The sequence below is a fragment of the Patiria miniata genome, unplaced genomic scaffold (assembly GCF_015706575.1).
Source record: "Patiria miniata isolate m_02_andy unplaced genomic scaffold, ASM1570657v1 HiC_scaffold_9, whole genome shotgun sequence".
In the NCBI taxonomy this organism is placed as follows: domain Eukaryota; kingdom Metazoa; phylum Echinodermata; class Asteroidea; order Valvatida; family Asterinidae; genus Patiria; species Patiria miniata.
This window is the reverse complement of record NW_024037076.1, coordinates 26,912,686-26,937,498: the sequence shown is the minus strand read 5'-3', so window position 1 is coordinate 26,937,498 and position 24,813 is coordinate 26,912,686. Positions and strand designations below refer to the sequence as shown.

The following is a 24,813-nucleotide window of genomic DNA, read 5'->3' as shown; positions in this document are numbered from 1 at the left end:
GGGTTTCAATCCTAATGAGAACCATATTTTTTTTTTTTTATCTTATCCCATATTTGTTTCTTTCATTTCGATCAAGCACCAAACCAAATACTACATTCTGTATGTACATTCCACACTGCCAAACCTGGAGTGTTAAATATGACACAAACGGTGTTAATCTTGATTTTTTTCCCGTTATCTATATATGACGACACCATTGGTGTAAAATATAACCAATTCTTGGAATTAACTTTTAAATTAACCACGTCGTCAGCAATGGCGTCTGTGTCTCCGGCTGGCAGCCCAAGTACGCAGATTTTTTTCGTTCGAACGCAGATTTTTTTCGTTCGAACGCAGATTTTTTTCGTTCGAACGCAGATTTTTTTCGTTCGAACGAAGATTTTTTTTCGTTCGAACGAAGATTTTTTTCGTTCGAACGCAGATTTTTTTCGTTCGAACGCAGATTTTTTTCGTTCGAACGCAGATTTGTTTCGTTCGAAGATGTTTTCAATTTTTTTCCCCTCTATGTCCCTTTAAAAGCTCCGTATACACGCGCCACACGATATGTTTATAAGTACAGTTACCAGTCTAGGCCTCCGTAGAACAGGCGATTACAAAATGGCGGCGCCCATGAGGAGTGTTTTTTCTTACGTTCAAAAAACAGGTACTTTTTCTCCAATTATCGACAATATTTACATTTATAAAATTGGTTTATGCATACTTCTGTGCTACTAGAATAACTTAAACGTAAAAAACCCATTGAGACACGCTTGAAGTACGGAAAAGAAAGTCAAGAGACTAAAGGAGCAATCAATGTATTTTGGCATAGGCTTTTCCTTTCACCTGTTCACTAGCGCCATGGCATGGCTATTGCATCGACATTGACTGTCGAGGTGGGGGGGGGGGGAATGTTGCAACCTGATGCCTCTTTTTGTTCTTCATTTATGTTAAAGCCAAAGCCAAGGTCAGTCATTACAAAAATGTTGAAAAGACATGAATATGCCAGTCTGGGACTGAGAAACATTTTCTAATTTTGTTAGGAAATAATTTGTCTGGACTTTCCATACTCCTACTCCTAGAACTATGATGCTCCGCTCACGCGGAGTATCATAGTTCTAGGAGTAGACTTTCCATAGGCTTTGTACTCAATCACTAAGTGGCGTCAGGATAATACATTCTTTCCGGGGGGGGGGGGGGGGGGGACTTTTGGTGCTGCAGTAGCTGTAACACAGATTTCGGCCTGCAGAACATCACACTTTTGCTCATGAATATGGAAATTTGCATTAGCATACAAACTAAAAAAAAACACAGAAATACCCAGAAAATGGCGAAATGAAAATTGAAAATATGGTTAAAATGGGACCCAAAGGTGCATTTTCAAGGATTGTATTAAAAAAAAGACATTGCATTGGCCCCTAAAATGCCTGCCTTTTCACCATTTTGATCTGAACTTCATATGTGATCTTTATTCTTTCAGCAACAAGAATATGTTGCAACCGAACCAACATCAACACCAGATCATTAGCGACCAGGCTTTCGGCCACTCCATCCAGGAATGCGCATGCCGGACTCTACCATGAATCAAGGCCAGAATTAACGACAGTTCTGTTGAGTCCAGGAAGATCATTACTGCAGGCTGGTCCGTTTTCACAAGCGAGGTCCTACTCATTACTCACAGGCAGCTGTTGTGATAGGGGGACATTTAGGACTGGCCTCCTTCAAAGGTTTGTTTAAACCTTTCTTATAAACCGTCTTAGGCCCTTCATAATTTGCTGCTCGTTTTTACACACAGAGTTAGCCAAAACGTAGGAAGTAATCCTTTATGGACTGTAGTTTGACTTTCAAAGGTGATTGTAAAAGTTGGGTTTTTTTGTGGAAAACGTGAAGCATGCAGATGGACCATTCGGCATGTTCCACTGCACTGGCATGTAGCACTGCCATTATACTGTCTGATTTGCATTGTGTAACTATTAGAGCAATGTTATCAGATGCAAAAAAAAAAGTTTGGATTTTTATGAAGGAACAAAGATTTAAAAATTAAGATTTATTGGTTCAGGATAATAGAGCGTGGAAGTTGACCCAAACAATCTGCAAGATTTTACAGGTATACCGACATCATAAGGACATTTTTGCAATCGATTACACACCTATGAACAGGTACAAGCCAGCTAGACTGGTTCCCTGACCTTACAATTCCTGACGTCCATAAATTGTTCCGTTTCATCTTAAGTGGGGTCAGGGAACCAGACTACAGGAACATGATTGTTTTCTTGGTTTTTCCAGCATCTACGAACACAAAACTTCAAACAAGTCAGTGTAACAATATTTGCTATAAAATACTGACCCCCCCCCAAATCCATCCATTCCTGAAAATTACAGCAAAAGCAAATGTTGTATATTAGGGAGAGGAGCCATAGGGAGAAAGCAGGCCAACACAGAACAGACTAGGCAACGGCCTAAAAACCCGACGATGATGATGATAGGGCAGTAGATGGACTCTGTAAAAGAAAAAAAAAGTTATAATTTACAATGTATTGAAAATATTAAGAATCGACGACTATAATAAAATGCAAAATTTTGACCTCAACTTCTGTGTACAATGTAATCCATCACACAGATAACAATTGGGTTAATTCTAACCTGGGAGTCTGTGATTAGACCAGTCAGTGTTTGGTTCCAAACGTCACGTGAAAAGTGAATGTGAACTGGCGAGAATTGCACGCTGTATTAATTTGCATCAAATATTCCTACTAAAACATACTAGGAAGTAGGAACTAAATGAGACATTCAAGTTCGATATTAAACTAAGCCTTGTATTTTACACCCTTCCCCTATTAGATTAATGTTAGCTCCTGGTGCCGCGCTGCCCCAACAGCATCAGCCCAGTCGGACGGTGGTAAGATTCAGCAGGAACAAAGGCAAGAAGAAGACAGTCAAGGCCGTCACGGATCGTTTCTACCGCTTCTCCAAGTAAGTCTGTCAGCTGAGTCTTGCTCCACGTTTTCAGGGGTTTACCTAATAGCACAAGGAAAGATCCAGACTGGGAGGGGGGGGGGGATTTTATATAGCTGTGAAGCAGAGATTTTCGCTAAGCGTGGACAAACTTTGCTAAGCTAAAACAAAAACTTCTCATCCAAAACTTCACTCCAGAAACTCTGTGACTGGTTCCTGACTTATTATTGTTTAGCCCACATATTTTATGACAGATATTAGTCAGCAATCTTATTATAGGAACAAAAAATTGTACCTGGCTTGCTTCTCCAGTTTACAAAAAAATTGTTTGGATTATTGGTTCATAGTTGTGTGTTAATAGTGAAAATTGAGTCTACTCACAGGGCTTTCTTGGAAGGCTAACACCTGAAAAGCTAAAATTACAAGTACAACTGAAACTATTGTGTCCAAAATCTCAAACCTATAACAATCAATGTTGCTTTTCAATATTTCAAAAAATATTGGGGATATCCCTCCGTCATAAGTTAAACAATTCCAAACAAGTTATCTAGGGTTTATTTCAATCTCCCTTCCAGCGGTCTGTGGCTACGAACCATCGCTGGCCGCAACAAGAAGCGCTGGAAGAAAACCCCCGAGCGCAAACGCCGCACCAAGTGGCACGTCTTCTGCAGCAGGAGCCAATGCAAGAAGCTGGACCTGATGGTCACCAGCTCCTGGAAGCAGCGACGCTACTACCCGGACGACCCCCTGGAACCCTTCCAGGACCGCAACTACAAGGGCCTGCATTTTTTCCCCGGGGATTATGCGCTGAAGAGAAGAAAGGACTTATGAGAACTGGAACTGTTTGTCTTTTGAATTAGAACAGATAGTAGCTCAATGCACGTTTGCCCTTTCCTGGTGAAATTTAAGTTAACTGTGAACCCATGCTTTACTACAATCTCCAGAACACTTTGATGTTTGCTTTATAAAATGGATGCCTAGTGTTTACTGCATGGACGTTGCTACGGTGTGCGGCCATGTCACGGAATGCCAAGCTTATAAAGCAAACGAGCATCCTCAAAATCACTATTGGAAATCCTTGCTTATTGACAAAAAAACAACACGCTCTCAAAAAGTAATACATTATTAACTATACATTAATACATTATTATTATTATTTGTAAGCACCGCTGTCTAGAACTTCTGAGGAAAAAAACCCACACAAGATTACTTAGGTGTGACAGCACGGAGAATACAATGCTATTCAATTACATTAAAATCTACATTTCCCCAGTGGGTAATTCCAGCGCTATGTAATGTCCGTACCAGAGCTTTTAACCAGTTAATGTCGAAGGACATGATAACGCGCACTGGCTGTTTTTATACACAGGCACGGCTGACGGGTTACAACGTCAAGATTGCCTCGACTCGCCTCCGGGTGACATCTAAACACGCTAATCCCTCATGTCTTTTGTACGCACACACAGTCCGTGAAGTCTGTGGAGGTGGACTGTTTGTTAATCTCGAATTGGCCACTGTGCACGGTCTATTGTACAATTTACGCTCCGTTGCACACCCCAGAGTATCGAAACATACAAGGTTTCGGCAAGAAATATCGTACAAATAGTGAAAATCTAAATTTTTGGCAAAAATAATACTAGCACGAAGTGGTTACGAGTTCAGTGAATAAACCTGAAAATGTATTTTTCTAATCTATTTCATCCATTATCTAGTAATGGTCAAGGAGATTACAGACTAGGAGTTTTGGATCATTTCTCTAAATCATTACGTATGATGGTTAATTGGTTGTGTTAAGGACATGGCACTGCCTTTCATAACCCTGGCATTGCCCCAATGCAAAGTTACATAAGTGAACACACTTCAATGCCATTTTTTATCGTGCACGTTTTATTTCTTTGTGTGCACCCAGGTTTTGTGAACACTGTTGGGCAATCTGTCTACTGTGTATGTGTGTGAACCAGTACACGGTAGCCTTTTATTGCAAAACATGGAAAAGTAAAACAACGAAGATATGAGAAAACAATAAAGCTTTGACCAGAAACAACAAACACAAAATACACCAGCACGACACAATTTACAAGTGTGTAGCGTATGTTTTCCAAAGATTGTCATTTAATTAAAATCCAATCTGTACATTTCTAGTAATAAATAAAAATTAAAACTATGACTCATTTACAGTTTTATTGTCTTTCCTTCTTTTCATAATCTTTACATTATTTTTTTAACACTGAAATACAAAACATCTCAACCTGAATGTAGTATATTGTACTGTACATGTATTGGAAGCTGCTAAAGCCATCCTAAAGAATAAGGTACACTTATTGGTTACAGATAGACGCCTCCTTTTTTTTTTACATCTGTGTAACGGAAGTATGAAGTTGATTGACCTTCCCTCACTTCTCCATGTATCTTTCAACCCCTTAAATACCCCCCCCCCTCCCCGGCTTTCTTGCTAATCATCAGTGGGGCTATCTGGACCCTGCAATGTGTCCTGGGATTCTGTCTGATTGGAGATTTCAACCGACATCCTTTCTGTTGGATCTCCAGTGACCAAAGCTTCCACCTTGCCTGCTGCTTTATCAGCCACCGCAACGTGAACTTCATCTTCGCAGACGACAGGGTTTGAGTTGATGTCCAATGCGGGTACCTGCACCGGTGATTCCCCTGCAGGGCTAGGGTCTGGGGTCATGCCAGGCTGTTGTTGAATCGGACTACTCCGGGAAGCCGCCTGTTCCTGTCGTTCTGGAGTTGGCTCCTCAGGGATGCGGTTGGCATTGGCAGACTCCTGCCGCAGGATACGGATTTCTTCCTCGATGCTCTCGGCAATAGTCTCCAGTTTCACCGCGGGATCTTTGGATCCGCCCTGCTCAACGTCCGCATCTTCCTCCTCTCCTTCTGGCCTCACGTAATCCTTGTACTCCTTGACGGAGCAGGATCCCTCGTAGAGCTCGATCAGCTTCTCCAGCTTCTCGACGGGGCTGCGACCTCTCGAGGAAGCACTGCCGGGGGTCTTGGATGTCGCCAGGGGGCTGAGTAGCGACCCCCTGTCCTGGCCAGCTGAGGGGGTTCTCGGGAGGGCAATATCCGGGGTGGGCTTGGTGGGGCTGAAGTCTTCATCATCGCTGGTCTTGCTTTCCTCAGCCTCGGAATCCACAAAAATACTTGGGGTGGTGATGCTCCGCTGGCTCTGCTTGGTGGAGATGGAGGAACGAGGAGGGATATTCTTACGTGACTTAGCCTGTCAAAAATGAAAGTGAAACAGAAATCGTAAATAAAAGCAAGGCAGATTTTACAACCAGTCCTCAGACATCACCTGTTACTGTGGATTTAAACACCTTTTTTTTTCGAAATAAAACAAGTATTGCCATATATATTCCGATGTTTTAATCAGGGAAAAGACAGCCAATTCAATCAGAAAAATTCACTTAACAATTCTGCCAGGACTTTTTATGACAGGATAAAATGATATTTTATAAGAGTTATTTTGGCAAAAGCACGGGAAAGCAATTTTTGTTTTCCAGTCACCCAGGCGCCGCAAAATCAAAAAGGGAGGGGGCGGGGCTGGACACAATCTGATTGACTGGGGTGCTCCTCAAAGCGGACAATATTTAATGTATTCCTGTTTGTAATATTGGTCCAAAAAGTCGGGGAAGCTAAAACTTCTAGTGGCGGTTGTGAGGTGAGTAAATTGACACTATATTATCGAGATGTAGTCAAGTTCAGTCACAGGTAAATTACAAGTCCATTCACAATTCCAGTCGCAAGAAACAGTGGATGAACAAGAACAAGAACAAGAACAAGAACAAGGAATGCCTTTGTCAAAGCTCATTTCAATAGCTTGTGATTTGAATTGGGACTGGAGGACTTGTGATGGACTTGCAGGGACCTAAGATGCATTCGACTACATCCCTGTACATTTATACTGACTTGCTCTTCTTTTTTTTCCTTTTCCGTGTTACCTTGGGGTCTGGCGTCCTGGGCGACTCGTTGAAGAAACGCTCTCGCTGCTCGTTCAGGCCCTCTTCCATCTCATTCTGGGTGATCTTGGCAGCGATGTTGTAGCGCGTGCACAGCCTGCGCACCTCGTCCTTGATCTGCTGGACCATCTCCATGTCTCCCGTGGGGCTGACTCCCATGGACTGCAGGGCAATTGCCAGTTGTCTGTGTGTCGATTTGAGAAAACCCTCAATATTTACTGTGTGTCTCTACGCTGATTTTCAAAGTTCAACTGCAAAAATTGCCATGGTCATAAAATTGAGTATTTGTACTTAAAACTTAGGCATTATGTACAAATTTGTCATTCACTGGTTCTAAAGGAATTTTATTTGAAATTAAAATGAATAGGGCCATTGCATAAACATGTATGGAAACTAAAAAAGCTATGTTAGAATGCCATGGTCCAGTGGTTAGTGTTTGACTCGGTGTGTGAGTGGTTCGAACCCTGCCAGGAACATGGTGTTTATGTCCTTGGGCAAGACACTAACTACAATCGCCTCTCTCCACCCAGGAGTATGAATGGGTATCTGTGAGGGTAGAGGTCTGATATCGGCTGCCATGTGGTCTCGTGGCCTGATGAACAGGGGCATAATTGTAAAGCGCTTTGAGATTGTTGATACGATGGAAAGAGCTATATACATAGCTGCCAACTTTTCAAAATCCCAATTAGTAATCAACCCGCGCGGTCATTTTCAACTTCTCGTTTTATCAAAAGCTTTACCAACATCGAGTACAGGTACATGGTTTACATGTACACATACATGTGCATACCCTTCTTGTTGTGAATAATAATGTACTGTAGGCCAAAAGATAATTAAAAAAAAAAAAGTTTTTTTTTTTTTTTTAATTAATTTTATTTTAATGTCTGTATTTGTTTGTTGAAGTCAAATAAATAATAACAACAATAACATGTGTGCATATTTTTTTTGAGATGCATGCTATCGATGTGTACTCCTAGAACTATGCCTACGTGGAGCCTCATACTAGTTCTAGGAGTAATCGATGTGGAGTTTCGAGTTCGTATCATGTTTTTACACACAATGATTTAGGGCCACCGTATGCAATAGAAATATCCCGCCAACATACCTTGCAAACGCATGCTCATTTATTTTTTCTGGACGTTGTGACAAACTCAAACTCTATTACCAATTATTCCAACCATACTCTTATTAAATTCCATGATTAAAATCTCGCACTGATGGGTCTCATCCCGGCAATAGGCGACTAAATGTGCTCACGATCGTCACTGAAAAGTACTCACATACAGTAAACACAACCACACATCCACGAGATGCACACAAATGACACACCATTGAAAAATAGTTTTAGTCTGGTCCTCAAGTACTCCACTGCGCACACTGCATTGATGTCTATCAGGGGCTTGACTGCATTCTTATTAGACTTGTCACCAGTCCATTCATTATCGCGACATTTCGCCAGAAGTTTTCGGTCAAAAACGATACTTTACAAGTATTTTTTTTTTCGTTAGGTAGAAAATGGGAAATTCGTAATGTTTTAGTGGCAAATCGTATTTTCGTAATTTAACAAACAATTCGTAATAATTACGAAAAAATCGTACTAGTTGGCAGCTATGTATATAAGCATTTACGACATAATTTACCCGATTGGCCTTCACTTAAAACTATGTACAAAAACTTAATGAGGAGATAAGCCTCCTCTAAGGTTAGCTACAAAACTAATGCAAGAAATAATTGATAAAATGGGCTTGAAATCAATTTTAGATAAAGTCCATAGTTCGTTGACAGATGCATCATAAATAGCTAATACCATTGCAATTGATCAGCAGTATAAATTAAACAAGCTTGAATGACTGAAGATGTACAATAAACTCAGTAGACCCCAGCAAAATATTCCTTACTGAGCAATTAAGAAGTTCGTGAAGAAAAACTTGGAAATACAAATTGCTAACTGCAAGAATTAAACAAAAACTCACACTCTGACGAGCTGGTCGGGTTCCACCAGTAGCTTGTCCTGCAGCATGGCCGCGATGTGCTTCCCGCCAATCTTCAGCTTGACCAACGTCTGCAGGGCCTCGGCGCGCACCCCGGGCTCCGACTCAAAGCGCACCGCCCACAGAACGGCCTCCTGGATTGGCTCGCTGTTCTTGCCGATGTCTCCGAGAGCTGGGTTTTGATTGGACGGGAATTGATGCAGCGTTTGATGAATTATTCTTCAATGAACTCTTTACAGTTAACCGGATATCCTGGATACTATTTACAGCTCACACACTCTTGTTTTACTATACTCCCGAGGACAATGCTTTGTGTTTTCCTTTGTCCCTGTACTATAACACTCTCCCATAGACTAACCACACAAACCTACTACAGAGGACAAAACAAAAGACCCAACTCCCGAGGACTGAACGGATCTGTTGTTCTCCCTTTGTGTGTCTGTCCTCGGGGGTTTTGTAAAACAAGTACAGTGATACAGATCAGAAAGCGGAGCCATATACTAACACAGCACTTACAAATAGATATACTACATATTGTGAAAGTGCAAGAAAAATATTTTGTCAAGTATTTGGTATTTGAAGTTAAAGCGGATACTTTTTTTGACAGACGCCACATCCAGCATCTGGTTTAAGTGGACATATTTTGGAAAAAAACAACATATAATATCTCTTAATATTGCCTTAATAAATAAGTAAAGTCTGACATCATGCCAGCGTTAATCTCCGGTTTCAGTGGCATAAAATGACTGAGAAATATTCTCTTCCCCCAAGGATGGAATGTAGTCTGATCACCCGCTCTCCACAGAGCCCATCTCTGTAGAACGTCTGATATATCCAAGCATGCGTGACGTCATTTCATTCCGAAATCTGGACTAAGAGTTTGATCGGTCCATTTCGATGCCACGTTTTTGTAACACAACAACCTGTACAAAAATGCTATACTCATCGTGGGCGTGATGCTTACGCATGCGGGGAGCTCGCATTACGCGTGTATAGAAGGCGCCTGCTGATTGGTCAGTTTCTTGAGGTCATATGTAGTCTAGTTGCATAATTAATCGCCGAATCTGCTTATATATCATAGACCATGGCCGGCTTCGCCAGGGTCTATCACATAATAGACCCTGGGTGGAGAGAGGCAGCTGGGGGTGAAGTGGCTTGCCCAAGGACACAACATATGACCAGCAGCTGGAATTGAACCCCTGCACACTTTAGAACACAACTTATTTCTCTTAATGCATCATTAAACACAGTCAACTCAATGACAACAAAAATTGCATGTTACACAGCCTGAAACTAAAGGAAAAGGCCAAAATTACCAGAACAGAGAGAAAAAAAATCACCTTTGACTGCATGGGCTTTGACTTTCCAGTTGTTGTCAAACTGAGTCAGGAAGAGCAGTTTCTGGGTGACCTTGGGGTCTTCCAGCGACAGCAGACTAGCCGTGTTGGTTGCGGCAATCCTTACCGCTATGTAGGCATCGCTGAAGCACTGCAGGTAAGCCGGTAGGAGGCGGGCCGTCATGATACCTGAGAAAATATTATTTGATATTAGGTTGGAAAATACTTCCTGAGGAAAACTTTACCTTAAAGGGAAAATACAACATTTGCAAACATCAAAAAATAAAACTACCAAATCATTTTGAAATACCTTGCTGGACTGTTAGTGAATGACAGTGTAAAGCATCCGGTAAAATCATGGCACCTGGTATACTGTCATTTTCAAGAAAAGTGGTATTTTTGTATCAATTTCCAACGCTGATCGGCCGATGAGCGTTGGAAACAACTGGCTTGTTTTTCAAATACTGGCCCCAATTGACCATCCCACTTGTTTGCAATCGATTACAAACCTATGAACGGGTACGAGACAGCTAGACTGGTTCCCTGACCTTACAATTCCCCAATGTATGTAAACTGCTGTTTCTTCTTATATGGAGTCAGGGAACCAGACTACAGGAAAATGATCGTTTTTCTTGGTTTTTATAGCATTTTCGAACCCAAAACCTCAAAAAGTCAGTGTAACTATAATTGCTATATATTTACAACCCCCCAATTCCATCCATTTCTGAAAATTACAGCAAAAGCAAATGATGTATATTCCCTTTAAATTCAAAGGTTAAACAGGCTTGAGAATCTATTCTACAATTTAAGTTGTTAAAGGGAATATATGCAACATTTGCAAACAACAAAAACAAAATTATAACAAATTATTATGAAATACCTTACTGGACTGTTAGTAAATGACAGTCTAATGCATCCTGTAAAATCATGGCACCAGGTGTGTTGGCATTTTCAAGAAAAGTGATATTTTTGCATCAATTTCCAATGCGGGTCGGCTGACCTGCATTGGAAAAAACTGGCTTTTTTCAAATACTGGCCCCAATTTACCATATTTAGTTAGTCCGCATTTTGTTTGCAATGGGTTACATGCCTATGAATGGGTGCAAGCCAGCTAGACTGGTTTACTGACCATACAATTCTCTGACGTCTATAAATTGCTCTGTTTCGTCTTAAGTGGGGTCAGGGAACCTGATTGTTTTTCTTGTTTTTTTTCCCCAGCATCTACAAACACAAAACTTCAAACAAGTCTATAAATTGCTCTGTTTCATCTTAAGTGGGGTCAGGGAACATGAATGTTTTTCTTGATTTTGTTCCAGCATCTACGAACACAAAACTTCAAACAAGTCAAGTAACAATATTTGCTATAAAATACTGACCCCCTAAATCCATCCATCTCTGAAAATTACAGCTAAAGCAAATGTTGTTTATTCCCTTTAACAAGGTAAAACAAATTCCATCCTGCAAAATCATCCATTAATTTTGATGGAACTGGGAGGTAAATGAAAGAATTGAGCCTGACCTAAGTGTGCAATCTTGTTCAGAGCATCGATGCGGTCGCGTTCGTTGCCCTCCAATAGTCTGTCTCGCAGGTCGTCGTGGACCTCCTTCCCATGGCCTGTCCGGCCCATGGTCTGCGCGGCCGCCTTGCGCACCTCGTGGTGCCAGTCGTTCCACATCAGGTTGCTCAGCTTGTGCGTAATATCCTGGTAGGAGTAAACTGCACCGTTTAGTTTGCTGGTGTTGACTGAACAGTGGACGATTATTGTGGGGGCTTGATGGTTGTGTGACATTTGTAAACCAGCCAATGAAACAAGTCAGAAATTGGCAGAGCTAGTTTTGAGTTAAAGGGAATGTACAACATTTTTGCAAACATCAAAAAACAAATCTACCAAATTATTATGAAATACATTACTGGACTGTTAATGAATGACAGTCTAAAGCATCTTGTAAAATCATGGCACCTGGTGTGCTGTCATTTTCATGTTGAATTTTTGTATCAATTTCCAACACTGGTCGGCCAACCAGCGTTGGAAGAAACTGGCTTTTCAAATACTGCCCCCAATTTGCCATATTTAGTAAGTCCGCATTTTTTTGGCAATCGATTACACATCTATGAACGTGTACAAGCTAGACAAATAAGGTTAAGCTCTGACCAGAACTTAAATAACATCTGTCCCAATTTAAATCACATGTCCATTGGAAGCTGTCGCCATGCAGACCAAAATTTCATCACAAATCAGTCCCCTGTCATATCATGGGTCAAGCCCAAAGATTCTACACATGTTTGTTTACACTTGTGATTGACTCATGATTTGACCTGTGAATGACTTTTGCTGGACTGGTGAAGGACTCATGCTTGACTCCTGACTCTAACCTTGTTGATGGTCCCGTTGAGCCGTGGCAAGACCCGGCAGGCAATGATCCGATGCCGCCAGCTGGTGCTGTTGAGCTGCTCCCCGACCATGGAGTGGACCACGGAGGAGTTGGCGCTCAGCCTGGCCAGCAGGCTGACGCAGCGCTCGTTCTTGATGGCATCCTCGCTGGCCAGGAGTTGCTGGATCAGCTCGCTGACGACGTAGGAGTCACAGACCCCGGCGTGGGCCAGGCACTGGGCTGCCGCCCAGCGCTCTGGCTCGCTGCCCGCACGCATGACGTCGTTCAGGATCCTCCTGGCCTGTAAGGTGGGACAATTTACACAATTTTCAACTATATTTGACTGCTTTCGTACAAGAACATTCTGAATTCAGGTTGTGCCCTCAAAAACTGCTGGGGGATATTTCTGTGAGAGTTGGTCAAAAGAAATAATAGCAAACAACATAATATCAAATGTACAAAGCAAACAAATGCAAAGAATTGTATGGGGAAGTTACTTTGTCACACAGTGACTTGTAAGACAAATCAAAGCATCATTTAAAGCTATGTATATTAGCTTTTCCAAAATGAACAGGGAGGATTTTCGGAAATCCTTTTTATTTCAAAAGGTTTGCTTTGTTTCCATGAGTCATCTCAAATCTGCAGAATTTTTAGAAAAGCAAAAGTTTTAAATAAAAGCCACTGTTACATAATTCAGAATTCTTTGCAGTTTTACATTATTAAATAATGGGTGATAACTGAGCAGTGCTGAGCATTCAATTCTAGTAAAATCATTTTAATCCTTAAGTGATTAGTTCATCATAATACAGTCACCAACTGCCATCCTTCTCAATGAGCAGATAAACACAATAGAATTACTGGCAAGACCAAAGTGCAAAACAAGAAAAACAATATTAAGATTTGGGAAAATAACATTAAAAAATGGCGCAAGAACAGTGGATATTTTCTTTGTGCGGGTGCGTGTTGCTTTCCGACAATGGTGAAAACTGAATTTATTGCCATTTTAATAGTTATATAAGACTGGTGTAAATTATTTAGTGCCAATAAGTACACAAACCCAGTGTTTAACAAAAATTAGAAACTTTTGACAGGACTATATTTGTTTTGTTATGCAGTGCAGAATTGTTAGGTGCAGCTTATTGGGACAGTGCAAAACCAATACAAATTTAAAATTGTCAGTAAATGAAGAGTGCATTTTAAGATTAGGTGCTCAACATATTTGACCACAAATTTGATCAAATGGTTGTTCTGATTACTAACCTCAACATTAGATGGCTATCCAAGAGCACGCAGAAATCGGAACGAATTGACATTTAAAAAATATAACTATTTGTAATAATAATTACAATATTTCAAATAATGGTAATATTTAGATTCCAGGAATCTAACTTTGTCCCGAATATTTCGTCGTTTGAGGCATGCAACGCTTTCCCTTTCTTTCTTCCGTTCCCCGCCATGTTTGTGAGTTGGGGGGGGGGGGGGGGGTGTTTGACAAAACCATCAGGAAAACCATCATTGAAGTGAAATTGTGTCACTTTTGGCATATTAAGCCAATGTGAGCAGTTTAAAACCTCACGTCAGTTTGTCTCCAGAGCCTGCCACCTGGTTTTAAATAATGTCGAACCATACGATATTGTGTATTAGGCCCCAAAATATATCAAAATTCTGCTTCCGATTACATGGCATTTGAAAATAGGGTACATAGGTAGGGAATTGTGTTTTTGTGGGCATTTTTGTGTGTGTACAATCATATGGAGATGTCTGCATGTGTAGTCAAGGGTAAAAGGTAGAAATTGATGACTTTCAGGTTTTCTTCCTCATTTTCCCTACCAAATATTAGGGTAGGGGCTGTCAAAATAGGGTAGGTAGGGTAACCGGAAGCAGAACTATTTTTTTCTGTGTCCTTAATAAAAAACTACTTTCTCTAAAAACAGACTACATGCCAGGTAAACTGGACCAACTTTCTGGCCCTGAAGTTGGGGGTGGACTCTTGTTTACAACTCGGCTTCATTTAAAGTCAGAATAAAGAAAATAGCCAGCTTTGATACTCACCTCCTCGTTGGGTTTGTTGAGTGTGTACAGAGCAATGGCTGCAGTGACCTGGACTCTCCTGCTGGTGTCCCCCAGGACCTTCTCCACGCACTGCAGGAGGGCGTCGGGGAGCACACCCTCCGAGTCGCTGGTGTTCTTGCGCTGGTTGATGGCGGCCAGGGCCTTCTTGGCAAATGAACCTGAAAGAGACGTTTGGAAGACACACTCTGAATATAAGCTTTCTCTTTCATATGGGTGGGGGGGCAAAGTTGTAATTGGTGGGCGGGGGGGGGGGGGGGGGGGGGGCAGAGTTGTAATGACTCGAGTCAATGACTCGACTTGAGTCCCACTCGAGTCACAATTTTTGGTGACTCGACTTGACTCCCTAAGGGCAAATGACTCGACTTGAATCGAGTCACTGCGAGCAAATGACTCGACTCAACTCGAGTCCCTATGTTGGGGGTTGCCCAGTCAACTTTTGACACATGAATTCAGAATCATTTACGTCATATGGTTCAAAATATTTACTAGCCCATTGAAACGATTTTAGTGATCAACTTTCCCAATGGCCTTGTGTATTTCCCTACAAAATTCAAGAGAAAAATCATTAATAAGAAAGGGGAATCACAGATTTTTTTATTGAAAAATAAAATAGTAATTTAAATAAAGAAGTCAAAAAGTTAGAGAGGCCAGATATATGTCGTCTTTAGCAAAGACTTCTTCAGAGGCAAAAGACGAAATATATCAGGCCTCTCTAACTTTTTGATTTGTATATTTCAGGTCTGTCCAGTCAGTGAGCAGTTTGCAGTAATTTTATTATTTTTTCAATTAAAATGTAGTTCAATGTTTTGTTACATAAAAAAGTCCCCAGCCTTTCTTGGATTCACCGGATGTAGTATTGCTTACTTTTGATTGGTACCCCGGGTTCGGCTGGTGGCCGGTAGGTAGCTGCCTTGGCAATAGTCGCTATGGCCTGCAGTCGGACATGTTCATGTATGTCCGACATGTCACGCACAAGATCATCGATGGAGCTGTCATACCACTTGTTGCCAAGGTGCCATTTGGTTCTCCACTCATCAACTACGTGTTACAAAAGAAAGGGGAAAAAAAATCAGGGCTGTTTTTAATTCAGTAACAATGAAGGCGCATGAGGTCTACTCCCCTGTGGAACAACAGCATACACCTCAAAATTGGCTACAATGCATTAGCCGCCCCCCCCCCCCCCAATAAACATTCTGCTTCCGGTTACCTGATCTACCCTAATTTTATCATCACGTTAAACAATTTGTTTTTTGTTTAATCATGTTGTACTATGGAGTGTCATGGCCTAGCGGTTATTAAGAGCACCGGACTCATGCTCTGGTGTTTCAGAGGCAACAGAAGCGTGGGTTCGAGCCCGGGCCCGGACACTTGTGCCCTCAAGCAAGGCACTTAACCATTATTGCTTCGTCCTTCGGATGGGACGTTAAGCCGGAGGTCACGTGGGTTGTATAAGGCCTAACGCACGTAAAAGAACCCAGTAACACTTATCGCTAAGAGAAGGGGTTTGCCCCGGTGTTTCTGGCCTCCTAGTTATACTCCTTTGTGGAAGTCCTTAGAAGAAGAACCAACCAAGTACCAAGTACTTTCTGTTTCCACAAAAACGTTTCTCAACAACCTTTTTACGTCAAATACGCTGGTAATATTTCTGAGGAAACCTCCATTGTTGTTTTTCCCCCGATGCGATCAGCAAGGCTTCGTGGTGATGGTGAAAGCACATGCGTCATATGCATGTTGCAATGTTAGACTGGTTCCCGCAGTGTGCTAAAATGCCAAAGTTAAAGACCTGAACCAATCATTGGCCGACAAAGCGTAACAGGTCCTACTTGAGTACTTCACATCGTAAAAATGCCAAACAAACATCGACAGAGAAAGAACAGGATCTCTCTTTTCTGTGTTTATGTTTTCCGCATTAATGTATTTATTTCGAGGTTATACCACTCGTACCTGAAGCGCTACAGCGTAGCGAGTTTCTGCGAAATTTTCTACTGCTGGCAGCACTCGGGTCGCTGCCCACGCGCTAGACAGTGCAGTCATGCACGCTGTGATACTACGCGATATACGGCCAGTGGTCATCACGAATTACGTTTTGCACAGTGGTGTGCGCAACTTAAATTCTCCGTTATCTTTAAGAATCGTCGACCTGAAATATATTTTCACATTACTTAAGGTAAGGTTTTATCTCTTTTGAGGGTCAGTTTGATAGAGAAATGAAAATTAATCAGACCCAAAATGCACATAATATATATACTCCATTCAATCGGCACAAAAAATGAGACAATTAAAGTAAACAGATTTTCCGACCAATTGACCCTTTTGTGAAAGGCATGTAATCGGAAGCAGAACTTTATGTGGCCTTATTGCACTGAGTACCCCTCCAGAAAATAAGGACTTCAAAAAAGTACCTTAGGCACGCCACTGCTTTGAGGAATCTTACCAAGTTTGACCAAAGCCGGGTTCTGCTTGTGTTGCCTCATCTCTGATGGGTCTGGTTCCCTGTGTGCCTCAGGGTCATAGCCTGCTTCGTGGATGGTCAGTGAGACATCACCCTAAATCAAGTACAGTTAAAAGTAAATCAGAAATACAAAATGTTATCTTTTATTTACCACTTATCTATGATGATCAAATTCGCAATTTTGGCTGTTAACCTTTTTTACTAAATTTGTTCGTGCTTTACAAACTTTTTGGGCTTAAGCAAACTTATTGAGTTGGTGACCTATTTTTGCTCAGCAAATAATCTTTATGCTGAGCAAGATTTTTTTATTTCATTTATTTATTTTATTTGCAGTCTTATTTAAACAGGGTGGCCTCCTCAGTTTAAAAGAAACTGCTTTCCTTGAGGGCCCTGTATTAAAAAAATTATATAAAAAACCCCCAAAAAACAAACTATAAACTATAAAACAATTAAATAAAGAAATATTTAAAACAAATACAGTTATTAAAATATAAACATAAATTAATGTTAACTGTTTAAGCAAATGGATAAAGCAATAAAAAGCAATAAAAGGTAACAGCATGCTAAATTAATAACTTATATGCAATAAAAAATAAAACAAAATCCAACAAAACATTATGACAAACATTAACATATTAAAACAATAGAGCAGCAAATAAATGAAATAACAAAATTTGCAGGAGAGATGCAAACACACAGCAGTGTAAAGTAAAAACATAATATGACCAATATAAAACACACCCACTTTAAAACAAAATAAATGAATAAAATGCCCCACAATTCAAAGAAGTAAAGTAAAAAACAAACAGAATGAGACGTCATTAAAATAAAACAATTAAGCACATTACAAAGTTAATCAGATAACAGGCAAATTTAAAGTCAATGATAAAACAAGTCTTAAAATATCAAATAAAAGACAGTCATTAATTGCACAGATGTTTAAACTGGGACAGAGTATGTGCCTTTCTTTGAGAAGCAGTTAGCTTGTATATATACCTGAATTGCCTGGGGCAACTGGCTCCATTTCTTGTACCCCCTGTGGCCCTTCTGAGTGGCCGCCTCCGTCGGGCCCGGTGCCTTCCCTTTCTGCTTAGTTTTCTCTGACGCTCCTTCCCCGCTCCAGGAGGCCGGGTCCTGGGGGAAGTCTTCCTGCCTGGTGATCTGGTACAGGTTGCCCGTGTCCAGCAAGAGACGGGAGGTGTCATGATGGAGCACCTGTTGGGCACCTGTATTTGGAGATGTTGAGGAAGCGTTAAGGTGACTTTTTAAGACATGGTTGAGATGGAGGATGGGGGAGGGTTGAGATGGGGGGGGGGGGGGGGGGCAAATGAAAAACCAACATAATCGGTAAAGGGTTGGGGCCACGGAGGTCTGTAGAACAATGTTGCTTGTATTAGCAACAACAACAAAACCTTAGAATACCCCTGTCTTTTGTTTCATACCTTCATGGATAAAGAGACCATTACGGTAACATCTCACAAATGACAGATTTCCAAAGGGATTCTTAATAAAACCTAGAATTAAGGAAAAAGCCTGACAAATCTCACCCCCAGTTAAAGATGGTGGGGGAGGGGGGTGCTACGGCAAAACAATTTAGCCTGTCTGTCTTTATCTTTTCCACCATTTTTTCTAGAATTCTCAACTAATAAAGCAAGTTGCTTTCATTTTTTTCCTCACTGACAAAGAACAATCGTGTCCATGTACAGTGTAGTCCAGTGAAGGAATTCAAAATTGGTGTGTGAGATACGAAAGTGTCAGCTGATTCTGGAAAATTCCCTGAAAGTTTAACAACGTGAACAGCTTGTCCAGGGCACAAAATACTTAACAGCAGAGTTACAGCCTACTATATGGTGTGCTGATGAAGACGGTTTATTTTTGAGAATATGCATGAGTTAAAGACGTTGTTAACTTCCATTTTACTATATCTAAATTTGTGGGCAGTAACCGTGCTTATTATTCACCCAGTGATAGACAAGTGAACTTTACGTATTGATGCATCATTCGACAGCAACGACCATGAAACCTTGCAAAAAATAGCAGAAACCATTGACAATGATAAATGTAGTTGATTTTAACTAGTACAAAAAGAGTTTTTGGATCACACTTGTGGTTTTGCACAAGCTACATTTATTTGGAAAGTTACGAAGTAGTATCTATGTAACTGTCTCTTCACCTCGGTCACAAGCTAGGGAGTAACATTACGAAGTCATACGAAGCTGGCAACTACAAAATAGGAAGGTAGAAAATAAGGATATTGTGTAAAATCTCTTATCAATTTAGATGAACAAATGATCTCACCGGAAAGCCATTCCTGCTCAAACTGGTTCTGAGTGTCGTGAATCGTGTCGCCCACTGCCGGATTCATCACATCCTTCAGAGTTGGAGGCGGCTTAGGTTTCTTCCGAGTCACCTTAATTTCCCTGGCTGTGCTGTTGAGGGATCCTTCAGTGCAAAAGCGGAAAGACAATGGTTAAAAGTCAAACTTTTTTTATTCTCCTTTAAATCTAATAAAGTGAAGAAAAAAAAATCAGATGAGCCAGTCCAAGAATTCTCATCAGTGAATATTTAATCGTTAGCTCTAATCTTGCTTGTTCTCAATCTGAATTTATGGCTTTTCTTACAAATTAAAGAATTTTACTTCTCAATGAAATGCTACATGTAACACTATGTTCTTAAGGTACAATGTATGATTAATACTTCGTCTTTTTTTCACACTTGATTTCAGCAACAATCGATACATTTTGTGGATGATACGAAGTGTAATTTAAAAAAACAAAACAATTAACACCATTTCGGGACTAAAAGCGCAGTACTGTTATTAACCTGCCACTTCTTTCGCCAACTGTTTCTGCTGCCGTCGGACGGCATCCGGCTGGCGATAGAATGCCGCCAGGGATCTGGAGTTGACATCGTCTTCCACTTGCCCCCTCTCATCTTTGCCAGCTGCGGTGGTGGCGTCTTCCTGCTGCTGCTGCTGGCCTGTGGACTGCTTCGAGCCAGTCTTAGACCCAGTCAGGACTGTCTCCCTGCTGACGCTCATGTCGCTGACACTGACCTCATCATGGATAAGGGTGTCCAAGTGACCCGAGGGCTCCCCGTACATATCAACCAGCAATCGATGCAGCTTGTCCTTCTGCGGGCCTTCGGACGTCTGCTCCCCCACGATCCAGCGAGCCGTGTTCTTGCTCAGATGCATCAGCAAGTGCTCATCCCAGTTCTGGGAGTACTTGGTCCGGGCCTGCGTGGCATTAGCCTCTTCGGCAGAGGCTTCGATCATGGGGTCTTCGGTGAGGAAAGCCGGAGATTTGGGACCCAGTCTGGAGTCGGAGTCTGTTTTCACCGTCTCCTTGTCCTCCTCGTTCGCGGCCGCCCCGATGGGCTTGAGCTTCTGCTTTCTGATTGGCTCCAGTCGATGATGTGAGCGTTTCTTGATGTGGCAGGGCAAGTGCTGATTGGTGGTCCTCGGGTTGTACCTGCCCACGGGTCCAACAAAACGCTTCTTCTCTCTCTGGACAATGTCGGAGTAGTCATACGCCTCTCGGATAGATTCTCTGTCGTAGGGTAACGTGTGCGCCGCATGGGTTTTCACGACGTCCTCGCTGAACAGGAGATCTGAGCTGATTTTCTGGAGGTAGTCTCTTCTCAGCATATTCTGTCGCTGACTGAAGTAGGGGGTTGGCCTCAAGTCTGCCAAGCTGAACTTCCCCTTGAAGTTACTCGCATCGGCACCAACTTGGGGAACTTTGATTCTGTCCCCACAAGGGAAAAGCTCAGGGTGTTGAGGCATCCGGTCCATGGCCATGGTTGTTTTGATATCAAAACTTCAAAGATTTGGCCTTAATTTAAACGGATCTGAAAGGGAAAGGCACAAAAGTATGTTACACTTACAGAACAAAGTGGTCATGATATAATATTGCACTTCTTAATGATTACTATTTTGAATTAAGTTGCAGCCTGGTTCAAGCACAGCATGTTTTGAAGCAAGATATATTACTACTCGCACAGGGGTCGCACTAAACAGCGTCAACACAGCGTCAACACAGCGTCAACACATGACAGAAGCGTCAACACACCGTCAACACATCCAAAACACATTCTGAATTGACAAAAAGGGCATATAATTGTGAAACATACAATAAAAGAGAATTTCCATTGGATTGAGTTTCCATTTCGTTGTTAAAAATATCGTATTTTCACGCGAAAAAAATGACCTTAACTTGCACGGCCGTTGTCCGCCATCTTGACTTCGCACAAAGCTTGGACTACACCATTTCAAGTAGGGGTGTGTAGGTAATGACATTATCTTGTCATAAACAACAGAGGGCGCCTTGCTGCAGACTAGACAGAGGGATACCAGATCTGTGTGAGGACTAAGGATCGGAGGAGTGGTAGATCTTTATTTTGTGAGTTGTGTTTATGTTTTGGTCTTTGCAGATATTTTTAACACTGGCGACCCCGGCCGCGTCCCTCTCTGTTGGTTTATTGTACAACGCTATCACCCTTTAGAATAATGGTATGGTCTGCGCTGCCACTGAGGCAACATGGCGGGTGTTCGGCAGCCGATTTCGGAGCGGCACGGAGAGCCAATTTTCTTGAACTAAAAATCGCGATTTTCAGACGTTTAACCTATTGATTTTAAGCACAAATCTTGTTTCTGTCCATACTGTATGGGTTACATACTGCTTTTGTAAATTTTAATGCATTTTGGATGTGTTGACGCTGTGTTGACGCTGTGTTGACGCTTTGGAGTGTGTTGACGCTGTGTTGACGCTGTTTAGTATGACCGCTCGCACAGACCCTTAAACACGGCTACATAAGTATTATTAGTAGTCGCTAGTACCTAGTATGGAACGCCGTATTATCGCGGTACTTATCACGTTTCTCGTTCGGAATAGAGATTGCCCACTAACCTTCCAGAATTGTCCTGTCTTATGTGTAGTATAACTCTTCCTTTTTAAATTAATATAAAAAAATCCGACGGTGAAAATAGACATGCGCGGCGTTTGCGAACGGAGGTGGACTCCCTATTATCGCGGTATGCGGGAAGTGGTTTTTATAATAATCCCAACTTTTTTGTTCATAGTTTATCTTTGACCAAAACACCCCCTGAATAAAGTCTGATATTTTCCCTGTAACGTTCAAGTTGATTAAAGACAAAATGTCTGCAGGATGATTTCTTAAGACCCTGCCCTTCCCCCGAAAGGAGAACACAAATCCCTGAGGCAAGTCTACTGATCGGCGATTGAGGGCGCCATTCACTTTACACGGTGTGCCGTTTTATTTTCGCTAACGCGCGGTGCTTATTTTGATCCCGTAAAAGTTGTTACGATTTCGCGCTGCAAATATCGTCGTTCGACTTCATTTTACATTTGCAGCTGAAGAATGGGAACCAGACAATGGAACTTTCATGGACAGAGCGCAATTAAAGATTTATGTTAAAATATAAACGGTACCTTTTAGCAGACACGGTGAGGGAAAATTTTGCAAGTTTTGGAAAACGTTAATATTTATTAAAATCGTTAAAAGTCCCGAAAGACACAACATTTTTTAATCGTCCTTTTTATACATTTCGGTAGAAAATCCTTGATGACTGGTGAACTGGATAAAAATCGCCACTTGAAGGAGTTTTGACACTGTAAAAAGAGAAATTTCCCATGCCGCGATAATAGGGATGCCGCGATAATAGGGAGTCCGACTATACTTGTTGATTCTGTTTTAACATATCCTCGATTCCTCGATCCTCCAAAATCTGCGCAGGTAACACTTGCCATGCGCGCACGTTGCTACACACAAATTGAAGGTGAGTGTGTAGAAATAGGACTGCGAATTAGGGGGTCGACATTACAGTAATTTAAAAAAAAAATCAAATGAACATTCGGATTTGGGAAACATTAAATAAATGATCTATAATTGCAGATATATTAACTTTAAACCTAACTTGGTAGTTTGGATGCATCTCCAACGAGGGGTAGGCACACGGAATTTACGCTGCGATACAAAATCGAGAAGCGCCATTAGGGCTTAATAATGTAATATCATTACCGGTTAACGGCATTTTGTTAGTAACAAAAAAAATACGCAGTGGCTATTGTTACGGCAGCCGTAACGCATTTCCCATTTTCTATCGTTACGGTAGACTGCAACCTGGCAACTTTTATAAAAAAACATGACAAGAAAATATAAAATTAGAAGGAAAAAAGTGAATTTGAACTTTATGAAATTCGGACTTTATTTCCCTTTTAAAAAAAATCCTCCAAAGCCTCAGGTTAGAAAAGGAAAAAAAGTCGAGTGCAAAACTGAGATTCGAACCCGCAACCTCACGGTGCAAAATCCTACCCCCTATCGGCTGAGCTGACGCACTGCTCGATAAAACATGGGGAAACAAATAATTATATACCTGCGTGCGTATCAAAAAAATATCGTAGAGGGCGCTAAACAACGAGTGCCGTAACGATAGCCACTTCGAAAAAAATAACTTCTCATCGCATGCTGTAGGCCTAAATTATAATTGAGTTTATCATTAAATTTCTTCAAGTCTAAATAATGAACATCAATTATCACCTTCTTTGTGTAACCTTGCCGAAATGTTGCCATACCGTGTAAACACGAACGTTAAATTAGGCCGCTATTTTTCAGTCGTGGCCTCTGCAGTCCGCCATGTTGACTGTTACCATGTCGACAAATTAATTTAGAACGTGCAGTTCATGCACAAGTACTTTGCACTAGCCTTCCCATAGTTCCTTGCAAAAAGTAAACTCCAAAACTTGCAAACAGCAAAGGATAATTGAGTGTCACCGGACCACGTCGTCGTCGTTACATTTTGTTGAATGAATAAATGTAAATTCGTTTTTCACTTCAGGACCACGTGGTACAGCTCTAAAACAACAAACACGAGTAAGATATCCTTCCAATTTATTTTCCTTATTTAACAATAAAGTTTGCGGTCTTCAACAAGCATGACAAGCTGAACACTCGGAGAGTTCGATGAACCGAAACAAACTTTTACAAATGTACAAAGTTCGAGAAGTTTCATTTTTCACAATAAATTCAGGATGTCACTAGGCCTAATTTCTTAATGGTTGCTGTCTTCAGCCAGTGCCAAAATCAATGAAGATATAGGCTAAAAAGGCATTGGGCTTGGAAGACATATTTTGCCTAGGCTGATTTATATTTTTTCTTTTTAATTAATACTAGCCTAATTGCAGTTAAACTTCTCCAGCCTTAATGAATCCGTGACAATCCCTTTTAACTTTTAGTTGGACAGTTTTCGATATGCTTCGCGTGGAGCAGGACCAGCACTACCAGAAGGAACGAGAGGAACTGGAGATGCTGAGCAAGCAGCTCAAGAAGACCAAAGAGCATCTCAGCACGATGAGCTGTAAGGGCTTGGTCCCCCCCCCCCCCAAAAAAAATAAATAAATAAATAAATAATTAGGCCTAATAAAATAAATAAATAAATAGGCCTATATAATCAATTAAGCAAACATGAATAAACTCCTAAAAAAGGGTTACAGGCCAATGTAAGTGGCCACCACATGGACATTTTTCCAAAATGTTTCACTTGTTTAAATGAAATTTTAAAGTTATCAATTGGGACGAAATTTGGAAGGAATTATCCAATCTTTAGAACAAATTTTAGACAAATAAAAAAGAAAAACTTAATTAGAGTATGTTTAATC

At 41.2% G+C, this 24,813-nt stretch overlaps 2 protein-coding genes across 3 annotated transcripts; one reads left to right on the top strand and one right to left on the bottom strand.

Annotated features, from left to right (window-relative positions):
• The first annotated feature begins 536 nt into the window (after positions 1 to 536).
• On the top strand, positions 537 to 5,102 carry LOC119721085 (39S ribosomal protein L35, mitochondrial-like). Its single transcript, XM_038190978.1, has 4 exons — positions 537 to 643; positions 1,457 to 1,703; positions 2,818 to 2,949; positions 3,507 to 5,102. Exons 1-4 carry the CDS (start codon positions 544 to 546, stop codon positions 3,760 to 3,762), a joined length of 735 nt encoding a protein of 244 aa, XP_038046906.1. The 5' UTR covers positions 537 to 543; the 3' UTR covers positions 3,763 to 5,102.
• Positions 5,103 to 5,280: 178 nt separating this feature from the next.
• On the bottom strand, positions 5,281 to 23,801 carry LOC119721083 (HEAT repeat-containing protein 4-like). 2 transcript variants are annotated; one of them, XM_038190974.1, is made up of 14 exons: positions 23,696 to 23,801; positions 19,958 to 20,986; positions 19,433 to 19,576; positions 18,131 to 18,360; positions 17,117 to 17,228; positions 15,547 to 15,720; positions 14,662 to 14,840; positions 13,870 to 13,884; positions 12,611 to 12,910; positions 11,756 to 11,939; positions 10,240 to 10,425; positions 8,882 to 9,071; positions 6,891 to 7,092; positions 5,281 to 6,169 (listed from the first exon to the last, which is right to left on the bottom strand). In XM_038190974.1, exons 2-14 carry the CDS (start codon positions 20,934 to 20,936, stop codon positions 5,384 to 5,386), a joined length of 3,681 nt encoding a protein of 1,226 aa, XP_038046902.1. In that variant the 5' UTR covers positions 20,937 to 20,986; positions 23,696 to 23,801; the 3' UTR covers positions 5,281 to 5,383. The 2 variants fall into 2 exon arrangements, with proteins under 2 accessions (XP_038046902.1, XP_038046903.1); XM_038190975.1 differs by lacking the exon at positions 13,870 to 13,884.
• Between the last annotated feature and the right edge of the window lie 1,012 nt (positions 23,802 to 24,813).

Coding starts and splice junctions, on each gene's coding strand:
- LOC119721085 (XM_038190978.1), top strand. CDS start 544: ATGTTTATAAGTACAGTTACCAGTCTAGGCCTCCGTAGAACAGGCGAT. Junction 1,704..2,817: donor AGGACTGGCCTCCTTCAAAG/GTTTGTTTAAAC, acceptor TTCCCCTATTAG/ATTAATGTTAGCTCCTGGTG. Junction 2,950..3,506: donor CGTTTCTACCGCTTCTCCAA/GTAAGTCTGTCA, acceptor TCTCCCTTCCAG/CGGTCTGTGGCTACGAACCA.
- LOC119721083 (XM_038190974.1), bottom strand. CDS start 20,936: ATGGCCATGGACCGGATGCCTCAACACCCTGAGCTTTTCCCTTGTGGG. Junction 11,940..12,610: donor TCAACGGGACCATCAACAAG/GTTAGAGTCAGG, acceptor TACTCCTACCAG/GATATTACGCACAAGCTGAG. Junction 6,170..6,890: donor CCAGGACGCCAGACCCCAAG/GTAACACGGAAA, acceptor CATTTTTGACAG/GCTAAGTCACGTAAGAATAT.